Below are 24182 nucleotides of genomic sequence, written 5' to 3'. Positions count from 1 at the left end.
TAGTGCTTTACTACGAAGGCATAAAGCAACCATGTATATTCACTTTGGAGTTAGTTACATCCAAGGACAGAGCTAGAAATGATTTTGACTGGGGGCGTCCTAAAACAACCAAGTAAAATAATGGGTGTTAAATTGTTGAGGGTCAAGTACAATGAAAAATCTCTAAATTAAAAAGTTAAATTTTAAATTGTAAAACCACAAACGAATGGATGAAGTAAATTCATATAAAATACTTTGCAGAGTAAAATTTTTATATCAAGTTATGATACTTCATCGGTTGAATCCAATCTATTTATGAAACCCCCATTTCAATTGAGTTTGATTTAACGTGGAATATTCGGAACCAAAATAAAAAATTTAATTGTTGTTTTAATTGTCATGACAATTTTTTTATCGCCCAAAAATTTGAGTGGGGGCGGATGCCCCCTTCTGGGCCTTAGGTAGCTCCGCCCTTGGTTACATCCCACCAACTCCACTCCCTTGGTATTTAAGCAAGTACTCCATCTATCATAATATAAGTGGAGGCACATGAAAAAATATATTATTTTTCTCTTGAATACCTAGTACTTGAAAAAATCTCTCGCACTTGAGGTCCTCTGTTTCAATTCTCCTTTCTCAATATCGTTCATATTAAAATGTCATGATTTTTTTTTTTGGGGGTTGTGGGGCGGATCGAAGGCCTACCAAAGAACAAACAAAATGGACCTAGTTCATCTCAATCCCAACATGCTCAAACTTGGGACTTTTTTAACATTGGGAAGAGAAACCAGTAACTAGTTGGTAACATGACATCTTGATTAGGCGTTTAGAGTTATATTAGAAATATAATCAAATATACACCGAAATCGATAGTTCGTTTCAAGAGATGACTAGCTAGAATCTCACATATCCAAAGATTATATATACAACAACAGGATAATCAATGTGTACATAACAAAGAACAAAACTCAAAACAACATCATCAATACCTTGACTATCAAGTCAACTTTTCATAAATTCCTGCCTGCTTTGCACCCACATAAAAGAACTCAAAGATAACTTCTAAGGGCATTCCCTTTGTTTCTGGCACTTTTAAGAAAACAAACACCCAAGAAATGGTGCACACAACAACATAGATAGCAAAAACACCAGCGAGGCCAATCGAGGTGAGCATGATAGGCAGTGTGTAAGTCACAATGATGTCTCCAATCCAAAATGTTAGGGCACATATTGCAATGCAGAGGCCACGAACCCGAGTCGGGAAGATCTCCGAGCAAAGGATGTTAGGGATTGGTCCAAACCCCATGACAAAGGTGCAGAAGTAGACCACAACGCTTATGGTAGAAATCGTTGCATTGACAACGGAACCCAAATGGACAAGTTGTCCGAAAATTAGTACTAGGAGGGTGCCAGTTAGTACCGGTAGTGTAGTCAGCAATAGCGACCTGTGGCAAAGACGGACGAGTAAGAGATGAAGAGAACGGTTAATGGTTTACTTATGGAGCAAGGGAACTACTATATATATACCTTCTGCCAGAAGTATCCATTAGTCTCATGGCAATGCCGAGGACGGAAGCATCAATAGGGTTGTGAGAGCACTTATGAGAATAGATGAAGATGTGGAACTAAGGCCTAAATCCGATAGGAGAATTGCCACCCCTGCTTGCTCAAGAATTTATGCCGGAGAACTGCAAAGATAAAAAACAATCAGTCATTATTCAAAACTCTCAGACGTATTAATTAGAAAAGTGTAGTACACATTACAATAAAACTATTTCTACCACATTTACTCGAACGTGAATTAGTACCTGCTGAAGAATTTGAATTGCCACCCCAACGAACAATGTGCGCTTGACTCCTGGTTCTAAGAAATCCTTACAAACGGATCTAACAACAGTTTCCTGGGTTTCAATCTTTCCTTCTCTGAGGTGCTGGCTCAGTTGGTTCCTCTTGGAAATTAGAGAAGGTTGGCTAACCAAAGCATAAGCTTGAAAATATTCGCTGTCTTGAGCCATTTCAGGACCGCCAGCAACTGAAAGCATTGAGCCTCGTCGGGACTCAAGTGCACCCTCCTGGTGCAAATAAACTCTTTGGTACTCTTTTGTCTTTTTTCCATCTTTTCCAACCTTCTCAGAATATTTGTAAGCCAATGCCCAGCCACCGCCAATGTCCATACTACTCACAGCTTCACCACTAGTCCCTAGCATGAGGCTGCTGATAGGAGCATATTTATACGACTTAGTTAGCTTGTTTTCTTGCTTTTAATTAGCTAAACTATGATAATTATAGTGTTTAAAGTTATTTTCGTGCAATTTCAGGTTTTAGTGTCAAAGTATGCAAAAAGAAGCAATTTAGAACATTCTAGAGCATTTTTGGGCCAAGATTGGATAGTGCAAGCATGGAGGCATGAGGATGGACGAATTTGAAGACAAAAGAGGCTATGAACATGCTAAAAATCTGGTGAAACAAATACAAGTTGCAAGAAGGGATAAATTTCTAGAAGGATTGACCAAAACTTCACTCAAAACCAAGAAATTCTTCAATGCCGTGGGCATTGATTCACTTTCACCAGAAATTTGAGTAGATGATGCAATGCTTAAATCACCATGACATGTGAGTGGATGATGCAATGCTTAAATCACCATGACATGTGAATGGATGACTCAATACCTAACCCACCAACAATTCCCACTATTTGTAGTGCTCACCTACTCAATTCCACCAGAATTTTGTGTTAAACAAGTCCATCCTCTTCCTATAAATACCATGGCAGCAACCTCATTCAAATCATCCAGAAATTAACCATTCTCCAAGCCTTCCCTTGCCTCTCTCTACATATCTAAACCTTCCCCATCCATTCCTCCATTTAACCAACCATTCAACCACCATAACCACCTTGTCCCGCCACCATTGAAGGAGAAGAGGAGTAGTGCCGTGCCTATGCAATCTGCAACTATTAGAGTGTTTGAGAATTCTTTCTTCTTTTAATTCTATGTTCATGTTTAATTTAACTTGCTGTTCAATTATGTTAAACATGTGGAACTAATTTCTTTTTAGTTAGAGGCAAATTTGAAGTCATGGACATATGTTGGTTATGATTTGATTTACTCCAGTTATGAATTCATGAACTTTAGATGTGGTTTACTTTTCTGTTTTGATTAAGAACTTGTTTATGTATGTGGGTTGAGGGTCGACACTTAATTTGCATGCCTAAACTTGATGCTAGGATATAAGGGAATTTCACCTAATCGTTATGAACTTATATTCATGAGTAGTAAAGATCGCTAGTCACGATTGTGTTTAAGTAAACCCTAGGCGGGATTAACATGCGTATTACATAGTTATGAATGCCTAGTCAATGTTTATGATTTCCGTTGAACTTAATGATCTTTGTTGAATGTCTCTATCATGCGTATTCCATAGTTAGGGACTTTGATGAGGAATAATTTGGTTGTAATGCGTATTCCATTCAATCCAATGAATCTAGGGAAATCTAAGAGTTAATTTAAGCAGACCTAATTAACTTGGAACATTGTCATTCATCGTTTGTTGAAGTCATAACTGGGAATCAAATTATATGCATATGTTCATGTGTGGATAAAAAACCCTCTAGCTAGTCCGTCATCTATCCTTTCACCTTAATTTCATGCTTTTGTCAATTCTGTAATTTATTTAAGTTTAATTTACTTCTCGTCAAAACCAAACCCCCCCCCATTATTAAATTATATTATTTAGTTAGTTTTCATTGTTGTTAGTCTTTTAATTCAATTTCCGTCCATTTCAGTTCCTAGTGTCCAATTTGATTGTTTTCATTATTTTGAGTCATCCTAAGTGTGTTTCGAGTTATTAGAGTTTTTAGCCTAGTTTTGTGTCCTTGAGTCTTGTTTAATATTTTTAAATTAATTTAGAATAGATTAGCAATCCCTCCTAATCCCCGGCCTAGAACGATACCCTACTTACATCTATACTACAATTGTCAAAAAGAGGGTTTAATTTGTGTGTCAAGTAATTCTCACATCAAATTTTGGCGCCGTTGCCGGGGATTAGCAACTTTGCTAATCCCTTTATTTTTTGTTTTTGTTTATGTTTATATTGGTGTTTGTGTATTTTACTTTTGATATTTGATTTATTTTTCTTTCTTTGATTTTAGGTACAAATGGAGCGAGACATGGTACTTGCGACCATTCAAGCTCAATTGGCACAACTCACTGCTCAATTGACTCATAATGCCGAACGGACCACAATGCCAAGTGTCCCTACACTTGATGTGCCCTATGGGCAAGGATATCAAAGTCCTCAATTTTCTGCCAATGAAGATGTTTGGGGATATCAAGGCTATAACCAATCAAGGGGCAACATGTTTTCCAACGCTTGCAATTCAGATTGGAGAGGTAATTCATATTATATGTGGGATGAACCTCAACAATTTCAACAAGGTGGATATTGGCAGCAAGACGAGTTCTATTCAAGACCTATGCAGCCACCACAGCATCCCCCACAACAATTCCAATCAAATCAAAGTATGCCCGTGAATTATAATGAAATTCTTGAATGACTAATTTCTTTGGCGCAGGGTTCACAAAAAGAAGAACAATTGCCGCCATCGGAAGAGTTCTATCAGTGGCCATATGAACCGTCACAACCACCACAACAATTAACCCAATTCAATTCAGGTACGTCCTTGGATAATGATACACTTAATAAGTTACTCACCTCTTTGAATCATGGAGTAGAAAATCAAAACCAGGAGATGCAAGATCGAATCAAAAGAGTGGACAAATTGGATATGCAAGTTGGGCAGATTGTGGAATTCATGGCACAGATTCGAGATCAAAGTGAACTTTCCAACTCAAATATTGCAAATTCAAAGGCAGAAAGTGAAATCGATGAAGTCATCACTTTGGAAGGTGACATGAAGGATGAAGTTATCCCAGAACCATCCAAACACAGCCCGAACATGGATGAATTGCTGCTGCAAGCAGAAGAGGAGGAGGACGACCTGGGCAGTTTAGAAGAATTCTTGCTGCAAGCTCCTCAAATCCCTATGTCATCCAACTCAGGTGAGGAAGTTCTAAATTCACTTCATTCTAACATTATTCCACCGAATGTCCTTTATCCTTGCAGGTTTTTGATTCCAAATATCAAAGAGAGTGAAAAAGACATTGTGGAAGCTCTTCCAAAGGTGCAAAGTGATATCCCAATTCTTGGTGCACCAAAACAAGTTCCTGATGGTATTGAAACGTTCAAAGAACCTTGCACACCAAGAAAAGGGATTCAAGAGAATGAAGTGGTTGAAACATATCAAGAATACATCCAAGAGGTTGTGCATGAGACAATCAAGCCCAAAGCAGTTGAGTTTGATGACACGGGACAAGCCACAACCATCATAGTAAACCTGGCCAAGTTCAAAGTCCCAGAAATGTTCAAAGATGTGGTGTTTGTCATTGAGTTTGTGTCGGAAAAAGAAAGTAAGCCATCTTCTCCAATTTTAATTTAAATTTATACTAACATGTTTCTGATTTTGATGATTCAGGCACCCACTCTTGAATTTAAACCATTGCCGAATCATTTCAAGTATCACCTCCCATTAAAAGATAAATTCCATGCTTTGGAGCCGAGGGGAATTTAAAGGAAAGATTCGTCCCGCTAAAGACGTTAAATCAAGCGCTTCTTGGGAGGCAACCCAAGCATTCAACGAAGGGAGACTTTGGAATCGCTAACCAAATCAGATTTGAATTCTTACACCCTTATCTTTACTGCTTTCATTTTGTTTTGTTTAGTTAGTTGTGTTATTTGGTTGATTTCTGTGAGTTTGTGTTATTTAGTTTAAGTGTAGGGGAAGGTTAACCAAAGTCTTTTTACATTAATTTACATTTAAAAAAAAACACTTAAAAAAAACATAAAAGTAAAAATATTTTACAATGATGTGTAAACTAATAGCATTCATTGGTCAGGTGGTGCTTCAGTAGTCGGCGGAGCTTCAGCAGTCGGCGGGGCCACAGAAGGAGGAGGCAACAGAGGTTGATCAGTTGGAGCTTCATTACGCGGTGAAGCTCCAGAAGACGAAGGCAGATGCTGTTGGAACAAACCCACAAACCTCCGATGATCAAGTAAAATTTGACCATCAGTGTCCTGCATCTGGTCAATTTTCCTCTTCATGCTGGTGGCATAGCTGTGTGCGAGCTTGTGCAACTCTTTATTCTCATGCTTGAGCCCTCTAATCTCTTGCTTGAGACTCATCTCTTCAGCCGCCAACGATTCAACTTGACGGGTTCGGGCAAATAGGCGTTGGGCCATGTTGGACACGGAACCTGCACACTGCACACTGAGAGCCAGAGACTTCTTGACAGCCAATTCATCAGACCGCCTTGAAAGCAGTCTGTTATCTTTAGGAGTGACAAGGTTCCGGGCCACCACCGCAGCTGTCATATCATTCTTCATCACCGAAGTCCCAACGGTAAGGGGACCAGTAGGGGATATGAAAGATGGGCGCCATATGTTGTCTGGTGAAGGCGGAGCTGCCTCTTCACCAATGTTCAAGTCAAAACGACGATCGGAAGGGCCAGCCATTTTCTGAAAGTGTTGAGAAAGAAGAGATCGGACAGATTAAGATTTCGGAAATGCAAGAAGGGAGTGTTTACAGGAGGGAGCTCAAGTGTGTTGTGGAACAAAATTAACGCCTCTATAAAAAGAAGAAATCAAAGAGGCGCTCCTCAGAAATTGAAGAGGCGTCCTCTCGCAAATCGAAGAGTCGGGGCTCCTTTCTCAAAAGCCGGATTCTTTTCTCAAAAGAGGCGTTTCATTTCTTAAAAGTTGGGCTTGCTCAGAAACCACGAGCTGAACCCCGGATTTCGAAAGATCAATTTGTCCAGACGTGTCGTCACTCGTCACATGCAACTGGTAGCTTTGCGAAAATTACGGGCAGCTTTGTCAGAAAGCGCGTAATTTGTACTATTCATCCATCCACCGGCTGCCGACAATGAGTGAGAGAATAGTTCCGGTTGTGAAGAAAAGTCCTATAAGTATCTACCTTCGCCTTCCACAGCAAAGGCACACCCTCTCAGCACTTCTTCATCTCCGAGAATGCATTCCCAAAGAATCCTCCTAAGTTACTCTGTGTTCCTCATTCCTTGGGATACTCCTGCGAACAACCCATTCAAAGCAAAAGTATTTCATATCATAAAGGTTGAAAGCAAGAGTATCTCATATCATGTTTTCTCCTTCATTCTCCTTGTTCCTGATTGCTTACCAAGCCTTGCTCTCGAGTACTCATCTTCATCATTTGGTACTTCCTCTTCGTAAGTGAAAATGATACCTCGAAGCATGTGGAGACAAATTGCCAATTCATCCTCAGCTAGGGACAAGGAGAAAGAAAGCAAGAGGCAGGCACTTGGAAAGATTGAAGAAAGAAACAGACCAAAACCTCTACCTCGTGCCTGCCCGCCATGCAGAGGAAACAAGCAGAGAAGAATGCAGACTGCACAATCAAATAATCCCAGCAGAAGAAGTCTGAGATGAAACCAAGGCACGCTAATATTCCTCGCTCAGAATTCCAAATCAGTTCGAGATCAAAGCTGTGGAAAGTCAACAAGCACGACCAATGATCACTTATTAGTTCTATTCATTGTCTTTTATCGTGATTTTCAATTTTTCGTTTGCAATTTTTTACATTTTCTTGCGTTACTTAACTGATTATTTCTTTTCTTTGCAGGAACTTTTGGTTCTTTCCACCCTTGAAGTTGATTGCAGAATTTTAGCTTGGGGGGTCATCGCTTGGTTTTACTGCAAACTAGGGAAGTTTTCAGTCCAATTGCTTTATTTTGTTTCTTATTATTTATTTATTTTATTTTTATTTGCATTATAGTGTTTTCTGACATTGGGGACAATGTCCAGTTTAAGTGTGGGGGTATTTAGACATCTCTAGAATTTCATTTGTTTCTATGTTGTTGCTTTTTGTTTTCTTAAAAAAAAAAAAAAAATTAAAAAAAAAATCGGAAAATTTAAAAATCCAAAAATATTGTCTTGTTTCCCTTATTGTTTTGAATTAGGTTTTTGTTAGTTTCCCGACCCAATGATATAATTGGATCAAATTTGAACCATGATCATCAAGAACTTAGTTAACATGTGTTTTGTGAAATTCTTAATTCTCTTGTTAGTTTTGGACATATTTGACCATCTTTGAAAAACCAAATGCACATAGCCTTGTTAATGTGAAACTAAAGTATGACTTAAAGCTTCATATGTGAATTTAGTGACCATATACATCCTATGTGAGTTTTTGAGCCGATTGAAAGTGTGTGCATTTTTCATACACTTCTATTCTTTCATGTGTGATGAACTTATGTGAGATACATCTCTAGAACTTGCGTAACGATCTTTCGAAATGTTTGTCATTGATTGCATGAACTTGGAAATGATAGAGGCATTAGGTTTACCACTATGGCCCAAATAACCATGTTTCCCAAATAAAAATGATATCATTAGATTGCCAATTTGAGCCGTGTATGTTGAGCCTTTTATTTCTTATCACCAGATATGTCTACCCTTATACCTGTAACATTTTTCCTTACCCTTTCCAAGCAAGCTAGTGAGAAATGTGAGATTGTCTTATGAGAAACGTTTGTGAAGTACTTTGAAGGTGTTTGGCAAAAGAATAAGTGTGGGGGTATTTCATGTTTGTATTAAAAAAAAAAAAGAGAAAAAAAAAAGAAAAAGAAAGATACAAAGAAAATAAAAAGTTTTTCAAGTTTCAGTTAAGGGTGTGGTTGGAGGTGCTAGAAGAATCGCTGGAAAGATTGAGTTCTTATAAATCTAAACAAAAGAATTGCTTGCAATGTAGCTTGGAACTTGTGTTTACCTATTCTTTCATTTCAATAACCCTCTCCCTAAACCTCATTACATCCAATAAAAGTCATCTTGATTTAAGTTTTGCAATTATGATTGTGGAGATGAGATCTTTATGCAAGCTTATGGTAGAAATTTCACATTTGATTCTTTGAGCGAAACACATTAAAACTAAACACATGTGTGATTGAGTGCATATCCCGTGAGAAGGTCGCTAGTTTGCATATGATGATTTTAAAAATAAAAACTTGAAATTGCATTAGCATGGCTATCTCACACACTACACTTCAAGGATGATTTAAAGATTACTGCTAATATTTGAATAAGGAAGATGAACTTGGATTAGTTCCTTGATGCTAGCTATGGTTCTTGATGATTTGTTTTTTTAAATGAAATTCTATGAGGGTCACATAGGGGGAAGCTAATGTTTTTCTTGTTACTTCTTGTTCTAGTTTTCTTTGTTTTGCTCGAGGACTAGCAAAAGCTAAGTGTGGGGGAAATTGATAGGAGCATATTTATACGACTTAGTTAGCTTGTTTTCTTGCTTTTAATTAGCTAAACTATGATAATTATAGTGTTTAAAGTTATTTTCGTGCAATTTCAGGTTTTAGTGTCAAAGTATGCAAAAAGAAGCAATTTGGAACATTCTAGAGCATTTTTGGGCCAAGATTGGATAGTGCAAGCATGGAGGCATGAGGATGGACGAATTTGAAGACAAAAGAGGCTATGAACATGCTAAAAATCTGGTGAAACAAATACAAGTTGCAAGAAGGGATAAATTTCTAGAATGATTGACCAAAACTTCACTCAAAACCAAGAAATTCTTCAATGCCGTGGGCATTGATTCACTTTCACCAGAAATTTGAGTAGATGATGCAATGCTTAAATCACCATGACATGTGAGTGGATGATGCAATGCTTAAATCACCATGACATGTGAATGGATGACTCAATACCTAACCCACCAACAATTCCCACTATTTGTAGTGCTCACCTACTCAATTCCACCAGAATTTTGTGTTAAACAAGTCCATCATCTTCCTATAAATACCATGGCAGCAACCTCATTCAAATCATCCAGAAATTAACCATTCTCCAAGCCTTCCCTTGCCTCTCCCTACATATCTAAACCTTCCTCATCCATTCCTCCATTTAACCAACCATTCAACCACCATAACCACCTTGTGCCACTACCATTGAAGGAGAGGAGGAGTAGTGCCGTGCCTATGCAATCTGCAACTATTAGAGTGTTTGGGAATTCTTTCTTCTTTTAATTCTATGTTCATGTTTAATTTAACTTGCTGTTCAATTATGTTAAACATGTAGAACTAATTTCTTTTTAGTTAGAGGCAAATTTGAAGCCATGGACATATGTTGGTTATGATTTGATTTACTCCAGTTATGAATTCATGAACTTTAGATGTGGTTTACTTTTCTGTTTTGATTAAGAACTTGTTTATGTATGTGGGTTGAGGGTCGACACTTAATTTGCATGCCTAAACTTGATGCTAGGACATAAGGGAATTTCACCTAATCGTTATGAACTTATATTCATGAGTAGTAAAGATCGCTAGTCACGATTGTGTTTAAGTAAACCCTAGGCGGGATTAACATGCGTATTCCATAGTTATGAATGCCTAGTCAATGTTTATGATTTCCGTTGAACTTAATGATCTTTGTTGAATGTCTCTATCATGCGTATTCCATAGTTAGGGACTTTGATGAGGAATAATTTGGTTGTAATGCGTATTCCATTCAATCCAATGAATCTAGGGAAATCTAAGAGTTAATTTAAGCGGACCAAATTAACTTGGAACATTGTCATTCATCGTTTGTTGAAGTCATAACTGGGAATCAAATTATATGCATATGTTCATGTGTGGATAAAAAACCCTCTAGCTAGTCCGTCATCTATCCTTTCACCTTAATTTCATGCTTTTGTCAATTCTGTAATTTATTTAAGTTTAATTTACTTCTCGTCAAAATCAAACCCCCCCATTATTAAATTATATTATTTAGTTAGTTTTCATTGTTGTTAGTCTTTTAATTCAATTTCCGTCCATTTCAGTTCCTAGTGTCCAATTTGATTGTTTTCATTATTTTGAGTCATCCTAAGTGTGTTTCGAGTTATTAGAGTTTTTAGCCTAGTTTTGTGTCATGAGTCTTGTTTAATATTTTTAAATTAATTTAGAATAGATTAGCAATCCCTCCTAATCCCCGGCCTAGAACGATACCCTACTTACATCTATACTACAATTGTCAAAAAGAGGGTTTAATTTGTGTGTCAAGTAATTCTCACATCAGCTGCTATTGTGCCTCATGCCAAATAAGCTATTGGACTTACTAGGCATCATATCATTTACAATACTTGCTGATTTTTGACCTGAGAGCAATGGCCTTCGAACATTGACCTCAAAATCAGCTGCATTTCCATTCCCTTCCAAATCCCAATTCTCCGTCTTGTCTTGGCATCCAGGTGGTGCCACATTTAGCACGCTGCCCATGTTGAGAATACTGCCCATGTTCGGCAAATTAAGAAGGCTGCGCATACTTCCTGTGTTTTCGGGAAGAAGCTTCTCATGAACACTGCCAAATAGATTTACAAGAGGATCCACGTAAGGCACATTTGGATTCAACAAGCTTCCTTGTCGCGACATCAAGCCAAGATTGGCTTGTCCTGTGACAGATTTCGCAATCATTGACGCCCTCCCCTTGAGCATCGAAGCCCTCCCATCCTCCGGTCCATACAGCCTTATTTGATCTTTATCCGAAGTCATTGCCTGGCCTTCACCACCCTCATTAGCCGGTTCAATTATGTACTCTTCCAATGATGCTTCCCCTCCAACACCAAGTCCCTCAAACAGCAAAGCCATCTCACATGCATATCAATCAATCCTAAAAAACTAAGCTTTCAAAAAATGGGAAAGGGGAAAACCTGCTATACTTTTAGACATAAGCACAATATCAGCACCGAAAACATAAGCATTCATAAATTCAAATGCAGTACTTAATGCACCTGAAATATCTTCCCGTTCGCGTAGTCTCTGCAGAACTTTCTTAGCCTCAGCCATTCTTCCTTTACTAACAAGCCACCGTGGAGACTCCGGCAGGTAAAACAGAGTCAATCCGAAATAAACCAAGGAAGGAATAGAAAGAACTCCAAGCATCATTCTCCAACTGGGGGTATCCTTCAGTGACATTCCAAACATCATGCAGTATGACAAAAACATCCCTCCCGAACCGGTAAACTGTGGGAGAGTATTCAGTAGCCCTCTAATTTCGGGTGGGGCAATTTCAGAAATGTAGACCGGGACAAGAGTAACAGCTAGTCCAATTCCAAACCCATCTAGTAGCCTTGCCAAAAGAAGAACATAGACATTTGGAGCCCATAGCATTACTAAACCACTGAGAAAATATAAAACTGATGAAATTATCAGCATTGGACGTCTTCCTAGCCAGTCTAAAACTGGCCCTGAGAATGTTGTGATGATAGTGGCACCGATCAAAGACAAGGCCACGATAAGCCCTTCGATCGTCAGTTGGGTTTCCAACTTAAATTCCCTTTTGATGTAAAGCACAGCCCCTGCAAATTTGATTTGTAAATGTCACAGCTTCCATACCAACTAAGCCCTAAATCACACAACACAATACTTGCTTTTGATACGTTTTCCGGGTTGACGAGGAAAACCCTACAACTATCATAACTCAAATTAAATAAAGATATGTGCAATCATTTGCAAAAGAAGATAATTATTCATGGCTCAAATGAGATCTCAAAGTCTTATTATTTAGATTAGCATATACCCGAGTTCGAATCTCTCTTTATGTCGCTCGAATAAGAGAACCATCATAGAAATAGTACCTGCAATGGTTGCATTGTCCCATCCTTGCTACAAGTTTCCTGTCGCAGCAGCAATGGCTACAAAAACAGTTCCCCACATTCTTTCTGCTGCCACAAACAACAGGAGGACCTTTCAAACCCAGAAGGGAATTCAGCAGAGAAATAGAGAAACTCTTGGACTTTGTAGCGTCAACCTTAAATTTATATAATTTAATTAGAAATTAATGCCAAATTTGAATATATATTTGCTTTCTTGGAAAGAAAGAAATTACCTTTCAAGAAGAGAGAGAAACCATGAAATTAAAGTACATATCTTCTGATCTCAAAGCAATGTACATATCTTCTGACAAGAAACAATCTCAGTAAGTGCTTTTGGTTTTAACAGGTTCCAAAAAGTTTTGCTGAAATTCCTAGTGTGCCTCTTTTGAACCACACACAACATGTAGCCCTCTTCATGCGGTTAGATAGCGGGTAACTGTTAACTGCCTAATTTTTTTTTTCTTTCAAATTTTCTCCTCTAATACCGGTGATGTAAAAAGTGAAATAATCAATGAGAACAAAACTCAAAGATTAAAATACTAAAGAAAGAGAATTTCAAAAAAAAAAAAAAAAAACTAAAGAAAGTATTTTGTATGGTGGGTCAAAATTGGCACAAAGATTTACTACTGCATGGTTGTTCAGGTAGGGGTGGAATTTTTTCCCGAAAATCCCGAACTGTCCCGATCCCGTCCCGAAATTAGCCCGAAAAATTCCCGAATCAAATTTCCCGAAACATTCGGTACCCGAAACCGATCCCGACCCGAAAGTTTCGGTTTGGGATTTGGCCACATCTTTGAAACCTTTCGGGAATCCCGAACCGAACCGAATATTATATATATATATATTTATTTATTTATTTATTTATTTATTTATTTTTAATTTTTAATTAGAAATTACTTGAACCGTTGGATTTGTTAAAATCAAATCCAACCGTTGAGGCTTTAGTGTGTACAGGTGATTGGCTAAGGGGGAATGAAATGTCTTTCTACAAGGAGCCTACAATTGACGATCTTATGTTCTACAAGGAACTTGAAGAGTTGGAGAAGGGTAAGTGAAGTATTTGATTTCATGTTTTCATTTTCTTAGTTTTAAAATTTATGCATTCACTTTCTAAATATATTTTGTGTTTTATTGTTTTTATCGTTTTAGAGTTGCCTAATATGGGAGGTGAGGAGAATCCCACACAAGGTGAAATGCCACCTCCTCCACCACCTCAAGTTCAACGCCGCCCATCATTACCTCCACGACCACGACCACCCATTTCAAGAGCATCTAATCCAACACAAAGGAGGGTTCAATTATCAACAAGAGGAAGGGGTCCACCACCACCATCAACACCAACGTCAACGGGTCATTCATCAACAAGGGGAAGAGGCCGAAGGGGCTAAAGGAAATGAACTACGTTTATAAACTATGTTTTGCTTTTGGTTTGTAATTTAATCTAAATTCATTCGGAAGTTTGGTTTGTAAAATTTAACTTATTTCATTTTGGTTGCATGCACTTTTAATTAACTAGTTTGTTAGACGTTTATAAACTTAAGCTTAACTTGTTAGTTGTTGCTTTCTTGATATGAAAATTGAAACAGGTGTGGTATTGTGAATCTGTGATATTGTGATGAAATTGAAACAAGTGGGTTGCATGTGCTTGTGCGGGCAGTGGCTGGTTGCAATTGCCAATTGTAACCCTTTTTTTTTTTTTTTTATGAAAAAAGGGTGGGCTTACCCTTTAAATGGTGGGCTTACTCTTTAAAAGCCCAACATTTTGGGCTTCAAATTGTAAAAAGTTATAAAAGCCCAATCCCGAAGTTTCCCGAAAATCCCGAAACACTTTCGGGAATCCCGAATTTCGGGATTCCAATAGTTTTGGTTCGGTTTCGGGATATAAAATCCCATCCCGAAATGTTTTGGTTTGGGAATCGGGTTCGGGGTTTCGGTTCGGGATCCCGACCCGAACCACCCCTATGTTCAGGTATGAGATTACTGTTGAGCAAGTGAAGAAGCACTTGGAAGCATTGGTTGAGGACACTTTGATGATCGAGTCGGGTCTTATAGCGGTACCCAAGTACAAGATTTTCATCGAAAGAAAAGTTAGAGTTGAATATCAGAGTACGCAACGAACAAGATTAACAAGAATAATAGAAATATTATTAAACAAACGAGAATGCCGGAACGGCTACAAAAAACCTAAGAAACTACATTGTGAATAACTTGTTATTGTATAGAATTACAAAGTACCATATATATAGAAAACTAACATAACCTTAAGAGGTAAGGAAATGAAACCCTAATACTAACGGGCTAAGCCCAAAATACCAAACATTAAAATAAATCTAAATAATAATATTTTCCAACACCCCCCGTCAAACTCATGGCGGTACACGACATGGGTTTGCCAAAGTAGATGTAGATGCAAGACTCCAAATTCCAGTACCAATGTCGATGCCGATGCCGATGCCGATACCGATGCCAATGCCGATGCCAATACCAATACCAATACCGATGTTGATGCCGATGTCGATGCCAATATCAATACCAATACCAATACCAATATCAATACCGATGCCAATGTCAATTGCGAGCTTCCAAACAAACAAAAATAACATATTTTTTCTTTGCCCGTGTGGGGGCCTCAAAAACTCCAAACAATTTTTTTTTTCTTTTTCCTTCTTTTTTCTCTCTTCTTATGGGCGAAGAGGTGCAACATCGCACCTTCTTCCTTCTTTTTCCTTTCCGTGGTTTTTTTTTTCTCTCTTCTTTTCTCCTTCTTCCCCTTTTTTATTTGCTAGGGGATCTTCTCCTCTACAAGCAAACCTTTTTTTTTTACCTTTCAATTTTCTTTTCATTGCAAACAATCAATATCAACTAACAAATCTAAAACGAACGACGACAAAGGCAAACAAATTGATACCAACGAGAACGGATTGAACCCTAAGGATCGAACCCGCTCTGATACCAAGTTGAATATCAGAGTGCGCAACGAACAAGACTAACAAGAATAATAGAAATATTATTAAACAAACGAGAATGCCGGAACGGCTACAAAAAACCTAAGAGACTACATTGTGAATAACTTGTTATTCTATAGAGTTACAAAGTACCATATATATATAAAACTAACATAACCCTAATAGGCAAGGAAACGAAACCCTAATACTAATAGGCTAAGCCCAAAATACCAAACATTAAAATAAATCTAAATAATAATATTTTCCAACAGTTAGAACAAAGCACCGAGGAAGAACACAAGTAAGTCCTTATAAATGTGTGGTTTTGATTTACAGTTTATTAATCTATATTTTAATTTGTGAGATATAGGACGAGAACACATTGCATAACTCACGGTTATTACTTAATCTTCAATTTTTATGTTATTTTTGAAAATTTTGGCCATGATTTGGTCAGGTTGTTCTTGAAGGCTTACAGGAATATGGGAAGGGAGACTGGAAGAGCATTTCCAGGTTCTGCGTTGTGACAATAACCCCAACACAATTTGTAAGTCATGCTCAAAAGTACTTACTCCACCATGATAAAAACTCTGCAGAATTATCCCATCAAATTGTTAATGGTGATTGGTGATCTGTGATCATCGCTCCACCTCGAAGATAGGATGAGTGACAATGTTGTGGCTAACAATCCGTCACTAGAAACCTCTCAGCGAGAGATTTTAGTGGTTATAATAACCCATTGGGCTGTCACTAATGATTCAAGAAATAAAATTCTTGCAAAGTGTTTTTGTTTATTTTTCTTCAATTGCCTTATTTTGTTTACTAACTAATGTAATAGTCACGCAATCACGTAATTTTATAAATTCACTCAAGTTATATCATGTGTGTTTGTTTATTAATACTACATTTTTATGTCCACAACATATAGCGTTGTCGTTGAACAAATTATAATTCATTAATTACTAACATGTGGCCAACGAGCGCACAAAAAGTAGAGAGCACATTGAAGGGCTGCAACTCTTCGTTTATTCTAATTTTAAATATATCGTTATATTAAAATTTTTAAAAATTTTAAAACTCTACAAACCTCGTTGTGAGATTATTCTTCACAAATGCTATCTTTAATGGAGCTAAGAATCTAAATACATGTAGATTCTGTTGAAATTAAAAACAATGAATCCTCTCAAAAAGAAAAAAGAATAATCATGTGCCAAATAAATATAAAACAAATCTTAACTAGATAAGGCGTATTAAAACATACTTTCATCCTCGGTTTCAAGCACATTGTTTTTCAATATTGTGGTTAGTAAAATCGCGGTCTTCACCTATAAAATAATTCAAGACTCAATTCGTACGTGCATAGTTGCAATCCAGTTATATATTATTCTCGAATTCATATTAGGTGGTTTTTTCACTTTAAAAATGATAGAGGAGATATTTGAGGCATCTGAAGGCTGCAATGAGGAGAAGAATGTTAGTTTTGTATAGCTAAACATGTTCAGCATAAAACATCGAATCAATGATTTACCAGAGGTATATATTCACAACATTCTCTTTACCCAATTTTTCATTTTTATTTAATGTTAATCTAATGATTTTGAGCCATTAGATTTTTTTTTTATGTGATCTAACGGCTGTAAAAATTAACAGTCAAAATATAGGGACATTCTGCCAAACCACGAAACTAATATATTGGTGCATTTGGCGCCGTTGGATGGATTAGATGGACGGAGGAGGATGCACCAGATATGGAATCCAACGGTACGAGCTGATCTGGAAGGTTGACTGCTAAAATGGCATTTCCACGTGAATAAAAATCTGGCATTTTGTTGGAAGGCGTTATTGCCTACTTGTCAACTCCGTTACTTTCCGTGTTTGATATTTTTCCCTCCAATTTCTCAACCTCTTTATCTGGACTCTTTTACCATTGTACCCCTTCTGTTTTATCACACTCATACCTTGTATTTTGCATTATTACCACTTATCATTGTGTACATAATTTACCATTTTTAGTACGATTTTATGATTTTCAATTATAATATTTATATTTGTTATTCGATACAAATCGATGATGCCGTGGTGTGTAGGCAGTGGCGGATTCAAGATTTTAAATTCGAGAGGTCCCAATAATTAAGGTCAAAAAATTTATAGACAAAAATAACATTGAAAATTTAAATATAATACATTTCATTAAAAAATCATATGCAAAACAATATTACAAATTATAAAATCATAATTCAAGTGTCCATTATGAAGTTTCATAAGTTACTAGGGAGTACCTAAGTTATTAATTATCTAAAACACTGGTCAAATAAAACTCTCCCCAAACTCCCACTATCTTTCTAACCAAACACACCATTTTTCTCTTTTACTAGTTTCCAAACATCCACCTTCTCTCTCACTATGAACACAGCTGCCATGCCTCCACCAACCGTCTCCCTCCCCATTCTCCCGAAGCCATGGCAGCTCCACCCCCAAATTTCACCAACCCACAAATCATATCCATCTTACTAACCTTATGAAGGAAATTTCATCCATATGAAAAATTACTAAGGTGGTTGAAATAATTTGGGGAAATTTGGGCTTATGTACTGCCCCCGCCAGACGACAGAGAAAGGTTGGAGGAGAAGTGGGTGGCATCGATGGATGAGACCATGGCAGAAGCAAGGAGGAGAGAGGCAGGAAGGGTCCCTATTTTCTTTCTTTTCCGTGCGCGATCATCTTCTCTGAGAAGAAGACAGCCACTGCAACTTGCGACCTACAACCTGCACAGACCTCATGCTCCAGTACGAGGGGTCCCTGGAAAATTTCTAGCAGCAATTTAGGATCGTCGATGGGTCCTGGGACCTTCCAGGTCCCTACGTGAATCCGCCACTGTGTGTAGGGCGCAACTCTAATATTTTTAAAACTTATAGGTTACGTACGTCTATTGTGAATACATAATACAATTCAAAATCTAAATTTCATAGTGGATAAAGTTAAATTTCATAAGCAACTATCGTCATATAACTGTACATGATGACCAGAATTTGTCGATATATCGACTTTTATTATCATTTTAAATCTCATTAATTCCATTTGTCTGCCGTTTTCATATACAAATCTATTTAACGAACTATTAGTTAGTAGAAGTTGGAGTCAACTGATCATCCAAAACACGTGCTCTAGAACAGTTCCGGTTGCGATGATTTATCATTGATATGAGTTTGGACGCCTAGGGTTTTTATACTCAAATACTTTTATTTTAAGACTCAAATTACATAAAAAAGGAAGAAGAATTTTGTTAACATAAAAGTATATTTAATAGTTGTCTACAAATATTAGATCCAGCAACTTCATTTTCCCCCATCATTGCAAGTATTTAATCAAAATAGTATTCGTAGTTCATATTGATAGTCAGCATGCAGGATTTACCTTCCTCTGTGAATTAAGTAAATGACAGTTAATTTACTTTTATATAACTCAAACTACCCTACACGATACCAACGTATAAATGAGGTTAATTTGGTCATTGTGTGATGGACATTTTGGTAATTTTGACAATGAAATTTGTAACGAACGCCAATTTCGGTCTGAGCAATATCTCTGAAATTTGGTGTGCGGTCCAAGTGCATTTTGGTAAATATGAATGCGGTCTTTCAACTATAAAACGACGTCAAGACCTGTGAGTAAAAGCATCTAAAAGAAATGTCAAAATCCTAGGTGGAATGTCAATGTGCATATTTAACATTAAAAGTCACTCCAACCGAAGTGTTATTTGCTGACTGGATTTGAAAGCTTAGTGATTTGATGTCAAATTTATTTTTAATTCATTTTAATAGTGGATCCCTTATTTCACTAACATTTCAACCAATAAAAATTTTGTTTCAACATTTTTTTAATAATTACAATCATTTAAAGCTCTATTTAAATAATAAAATAACATCTGACAATTCAGTTAGAGAAGTACAAAATTTGATATGAGGCTTTACATTGTCACATTAACCATCAATTGTAATTTGATTTTTATAATTTAACATTTTCTTTGGAAATGGTATTAAGAAACAAAACATCCTCTCTCTCTCTCTCTCTCTCTCTCTCTCTCTCTCTGATTTATTTTTCTGGATATCTGGGCTGAATGAAAGAGCATAAGTAATTTGGATCCTAAACTCTTACATTCTTTTTATTTTTTGTTCATGTGATCAGCAGATTTGGGATGCAAAAGAAATGTTAAGGATTGTCGCATGGGTGACTTCTCTCTCTCTCTCTCTGATTTATTTTTCTGGATATCTGGGCTGAATGAAAGAGCATAAGTAATTTGGATCCTAAACTCTTACATTCTTTTTATTTTTTGTTCATGTGATCAGCAGATTTGGGATGCAAAAGAAATGTTAAGGATTGTCGCATGGGTGACTTTGAGATATGCACGCTCTCGGATGACTTTCAGTCGTTCGTGGAAATGAATCTCATAAAGAGGTCCAAATTTATTGATGATTGAGAGTCATCCTGAGTGCGGCTATATCAATGCAAATTCATTTTATTCTTTTAAAATAAAATTTTGAGCGAATTTGGATTAAGTTCAGATAACTACCCAATCTTTAGGCGCAATTTTAAATTTGTCTTAACATTTTAAAACGTTTCAAATAACTACCTGAACATTTGAAAAATTCATCAATTAGGTTCACTAGCGTTCAGTGATGACATTGACAAATATTAAGCGTGTTTTAACTCTCAGGTCATCTATAGAGATTTGAATCTCCAAATTGACGTCATGTAGTATGCAAATTTACAGTTTAACATGACTAAAATGGGTCAATTTGGGGGATTAGAAATCTAAAGATGTTGATTAGTGAAAATCAACTATAGTATTTGTCCACCTCATTATTTAATGTTAATAACGTCATCATTTAATTAATGTTGGCAAAGTCCCCGATGACCTACCATATATCTAATTTCAAAATGTTAGATATTTATTTGGAATGTTTTAAAAAGTTAAGACTAAATTGAAATCACCCTCAAAAAGTTTGGTTTTTTGGTACTTAACGCAAATTCATTGTGGGAGAATATTGAACAAATTAATTATTTCTTCAAATTCTCAACCTGAATTTGACATTGGCTACAGGGTGACGCGCGAGGACCAAGCTGCTGTGGGTTGGGATTTTTTTTATGTTTTTTTTTCTTTTCCTGGCAGCAATGTATTGAATCCTATCCTATATATGGCGAATAATTTTATATATGGAGCTTCTTTTGGTCATAATCCATTTTTATTTTCTCGTCATCTTTTCTACAAAGCTAGCTAGCTTTAAGGGTATGAACTGTAATCTTAATTCATCGTAATCTAAACTACAAGGGTTCATGTTGAAGCGTATCAATATCGTATTGTATGAACATAAAAAGCGCACAAAAGTTAATTAACCTAATCTTTCAAATTCTTTACTGATTTTTATCTAAATCTCAATGAAGTGCACTGAAACTTCTAAAAAACCGTTATATAAAAGAAGAGCGCTCAAAAGGAGAATGAGTGTTATAGAACCGTTGTTGGAGGAACCAAAAAAAAAAAAACCACAATCTTTGGGCATGGTTGTTTAATGAACTTTTCATACATATAACATTAATGATTTCAGTCATTTGTCTGAGCTTTAAGCATATTTGAAATTCTACACAATGCTTGTGTAAAACAGTATTACTACCCCAAATTTGTGGCAGTTTATTCATTCATAAAAAATAAAGATAAATTTAACTGGTAATGTCACCATCTTATTTGTTTAACTAGTAGCACATATTCACATTTATTATATTTTAGTTTTTTGTCAAACGATAGATTTTGTTAGATTAGATGTTAGATTAGTCACCGAAAGGATTCAAACCCACGCCGTCATGCAAAGGCTCAACACCTTTCCACCACTGTGGTAAAAGACCACTTGCACATATTCACATTTATTAATTGGGTTTCTTAATTTTTCTGAAAGAAAATGATTAACGATTTGATATAACAATTTTCTAAATTAAAAATATGTAAACCCATATATTAAAGTGTATTTACATCCGAAAGCAAGATGCATGTATGAAGACGAATGAATTTATGGATAGTGACAGTAGTAAACCAATTCATTGCCAACTCATAGCAGTGCTGTCCCTTAAGAATTTAGTGATAAGGTTTTATATCTAAAGTGATTTCTAAGATTGGTATCTCTGACTTGGTCTATGACAATGAAAATCAACAGAAGTGGTCCAAGAATTTATCTACCGTAAGTCATTAATATTATGTGAAAATGATCACTAATACCATGTGAAGATAAGACCGCCGCACTAAAAAATTTCTTAATACGGATCATCCAACCGTTATATTCGTATTGAAGCCAACCCAAATGTAGAGTCCGGTCGTTATGGGTCTCAAAACTACAAGATCTAGCCCAACATGTCTCTAAGCATACTTCCATACATCAGTGTTACAGGCCCAATTCTAGCCATAATTTCCAGACGTTGTCGTTTTGTTCACCTGCTAGTTATCATGTTATGTGTACTAGTGGCACACCATGAGGTACAGTTCCGGTCGCCGGACAATGATGTTAGACATGTGACATGTGAGTTCTTGTTCAAACTCTTTCTTTGGGTTATTATTGTTGTGAATTTGGTCTATCGGCCAAGGCACTGCTGTTGTCTTATTGCATTCGAGTTCAAGTCTCTTTCGTTGTTAATTAAATAATTTTTTTAACAAAAAATAAGGTATTTTGGTCTGTTAGATAAGTTATTTCTGTATAATCAATTAGTGCAGTGAATTTATAATTAATTTAGTGTAATCAATTAGTGTAGTGAATTTATAATTAATTTAGTGTAGCGAATTTATAATTAATTTACTCTAAATCCCTTATCGAAACATATTTTAATATTTTTTTAGAGTACAAGCGATATTCTACACTAATTTACATTAAAATGAGAGAATATGATATAATACACAATGAATTGAAAAAAAAAAAAAAAAAAAAACCTTAACCACCACGCAATTCATCATTTTCAATATGTCCTTGTATTTAATAATCAATTGATTGTAATTAACTTCTTATTTTACATTCTCTAACTTATTTGATGATCAAGAAATTCATAATTCTATTATTTATTCTCTAATCTCACTGGTGCTCTGTTCTATGAAGGTAAATACACGTAGGCAGTGACAAAGTTTGCTGATTATTTATATAAAAAGATTATCCTTTACATATTTAATTTTCATGGTAGATTTTCGTGCTCCAACAACAATGACAGTTACCGAACAAATGAACAGAGTTAGCCACGAATGCAAGAAAAGTTTACATCTTCTCAGGTGAAGAAAAGCCACCCAAATAATACTATAACATTTTTAGTCAAATGTATTGGATGGAGCCACATCGGAATAAGATCTCATCCGAATCCTCTCAATCTCGAGAATCACTTCATCATGTCCGTTTATTTGTTATCTTGTGGTTATAAATTATTTTGAATTCTTTTATTTAAAATTAAACACAAATAGTACTTCATAAAAATTAATTACATAATATACGATGAAATGATATTCAGAATCCTCACAAACAAGATCCAAAAAGAATTCTTATCCAGCCACATGCACTGCTTTTGTTTTGTGGATGATTCAAGAACATGATGAGTCCCTCAAGTGCCTCAATCATAGCAATACGATTAATTTTGGGAACCTATGCAGCCATACAAATTCCAAGTTAGTGGAAAAACCTACCCATTAAATGCCCCCTCTTACAATCATATGCTAATGATGATGATAAGTGAATGTAAAAGATAAGAATGCTAAGGACAGTCGTTTATGTGATAAGCAAGCAACTTCACTAATGAAACTAATGAAGGGGTGTTTTACTTGGTTATGTCTTTCGACTAACCAATGCCCCTTTTACTACTACGAGCTATTCTAGTGCATGTTACTCGTGAGTGACTGCCAACTATTAATTTCATTATAGACAAATAATACTAATGAAACTAATGAGGGGTTGGCTATTTTTTTTTTATGTTTTGTTATTCCTATCGGTTATAACCGACAGTAATACATTTATACTAAATAATAGCATGTATTCCTGTCGATTATAACCGAAAGGATTTCTTAAGAAAAAATTCAAATGCAATGGCTACTAGCCGTTGCATTTGATTTTTTTTTTTTACAGTTTTATTATTATTTTTTATTTACAAAATTTTTCATATGGCTTCTATTTTTTCCTATAACTTTTATTTCACAAAATTTGTTTCATATTTTTTAAAATTCCATTTTTTTCCTATAACTTCCTAAGCCATTATACAACATTAAATTAAATTAAGTAACATGAAACATCATTAAACAATATGAAACAACATTAAATAACATTAACCAACATAAAAATTATACAACATGAAACTTAAATGGAGACGGTTTTTAAATGGGTTGAATTTAAGTTGTAGTTTTTAAATAATAAATTATGTTTGGCCCTATGGCCCTTTGGTCATCGGTTGGAGACGGTTTTTTGTGACAGGGCTAAAACAAACCCTCTGGCCCTCTTGCCCTCAGTTGGAAACGGAGGCAAATA

The 24182-nt window shown here is 36.1% G+C and overlaps 4 protein-coding genes and 1 long non-coding RNA gene across 6 annotated transcripts in view; 3 read left to right on the top strand and 2 right to left on the bottom strand.

Moving 5' to 3' along the window:
- LOC126608685 (disease resistance protein RPV1-like) overlaps positions 1-24182 on the bottom strand; it is an 84562-nt gene that overhangs the window by 33234 nt on the left and 27146 nt on the right. The window lies entirely within an intron of this gene.
- Positions 2371-10253, top strand: LOC126609034 (uncharacterized). Its single transcript, XR_007618080.1, has 2 exons — positions 2371-2559; positions 9728-10253. It is a non-coding gene; the product is annotated as an uncharacterized LOC126609034 (long non-coding RNA).
- LOC126608835 (uncharacterized) lies at positions 2955-7194 on the top strand. The gene is made up of 2 exons (XM_050276841.1): positions 2955-5447; positions 5934-7194. The coding sequence occupies exons 1-2, from the start codon at positions 4730-4732 to the stop codon at positions 6002-6004; spliced, it is 789 nt and encodes a 262-aa protein (XP_050132798.1). The 5' UTR covers positions 2955-4729; the 3' UTR covers positions 6005-7194.
- LOC126608863 (monosaccharide-sensing protein 3-like) lies at positions 11124-11887 on the bottom strand. Its single transcript, XM_050276883.1, has 2 exons — positions 11840-11887; positions 11124-11696 (listed from the first exon to the last, which is right to left on the bottom strand). The coding sequence occupies exon 2, from the start codon at positions 11694-11696 to the stop codon at positions 11124-11126; it is 573 nt and encodes a 190-aa protein (XP_050132840.1). The 5' UTR covers positions 11840-11887.
- LOC126608945 (uncharacterized) lies at positions 13655-14243 on the top strand. The gene is made up of 2 exons (XM_050276963.1): positions 13655-13750; positions 13853-14243. The coding sequence occupies exons 1-2, from the start codon at positions 13681-13683 to the stop codon at positions 14089-14091; spliced, it is 309 nt and encodes a 102-aa protein (XP_050132920.1). The 5' UTR covers positions 13655-13680; the 3' UTR covers positions 14092-14243.

This window comes from Malus sylvestris, chromosome 2 (genome assembly GCF_916048215.2).
Source record: "Malus sylvestris chromosome 2, drMalSylv7.2, whole genome shotgun sequence".
Lineage (NCBI taxonomy): Eukaryota > Viridiplantae > Streptophyta > Magnoliopsida > Rosales > Rosaceae > Malus > Malus sylvestris.
Note: the sequence above shows the minus strand (reverse complement) of the source record. Positions and strands in the feature narration are given on the sequence as shown.

Bases quoted from the DNA above. Each gene is read 5' to 3' on its own strand.
- LOC126608835 (XM_050276841.1), top strand. From the start codon at position 4,730: ATGCAAGATCGAATCAAAAGAGTGGACAAATTGGATATGCAAGTTGGG. The intron at 5,448-5,933 runs GTAAGCCATCTT...TTCATTGGTCAG, and splicing joins GTTTGTGTCGGAAAAAGAAA to GTGGTGCTTCAGTAGTCGGC.
- LOC126608863 (XM_050276883.1), bottom strand. From the start codon at position 11,696: ATGGCTTTGCTGTTTGAGGGACTTGGTGTTGGAGGGGAAGCATCATTG.
- LOC126608945 (XM_050276963.1), top strand. From the start codon at position 13,681: ATGTCTTTCTACAAGGAGCCTACAATTGACGATCTTATGTTCTACAAG. The intron at 13,751-13,852 runs GTAAGTGAAGTA...TTATCGTTTTAG, and splicing joins ACTTGAAGAGTTGGAGAAGG to AGTTGCCTAATATGGGAGGT.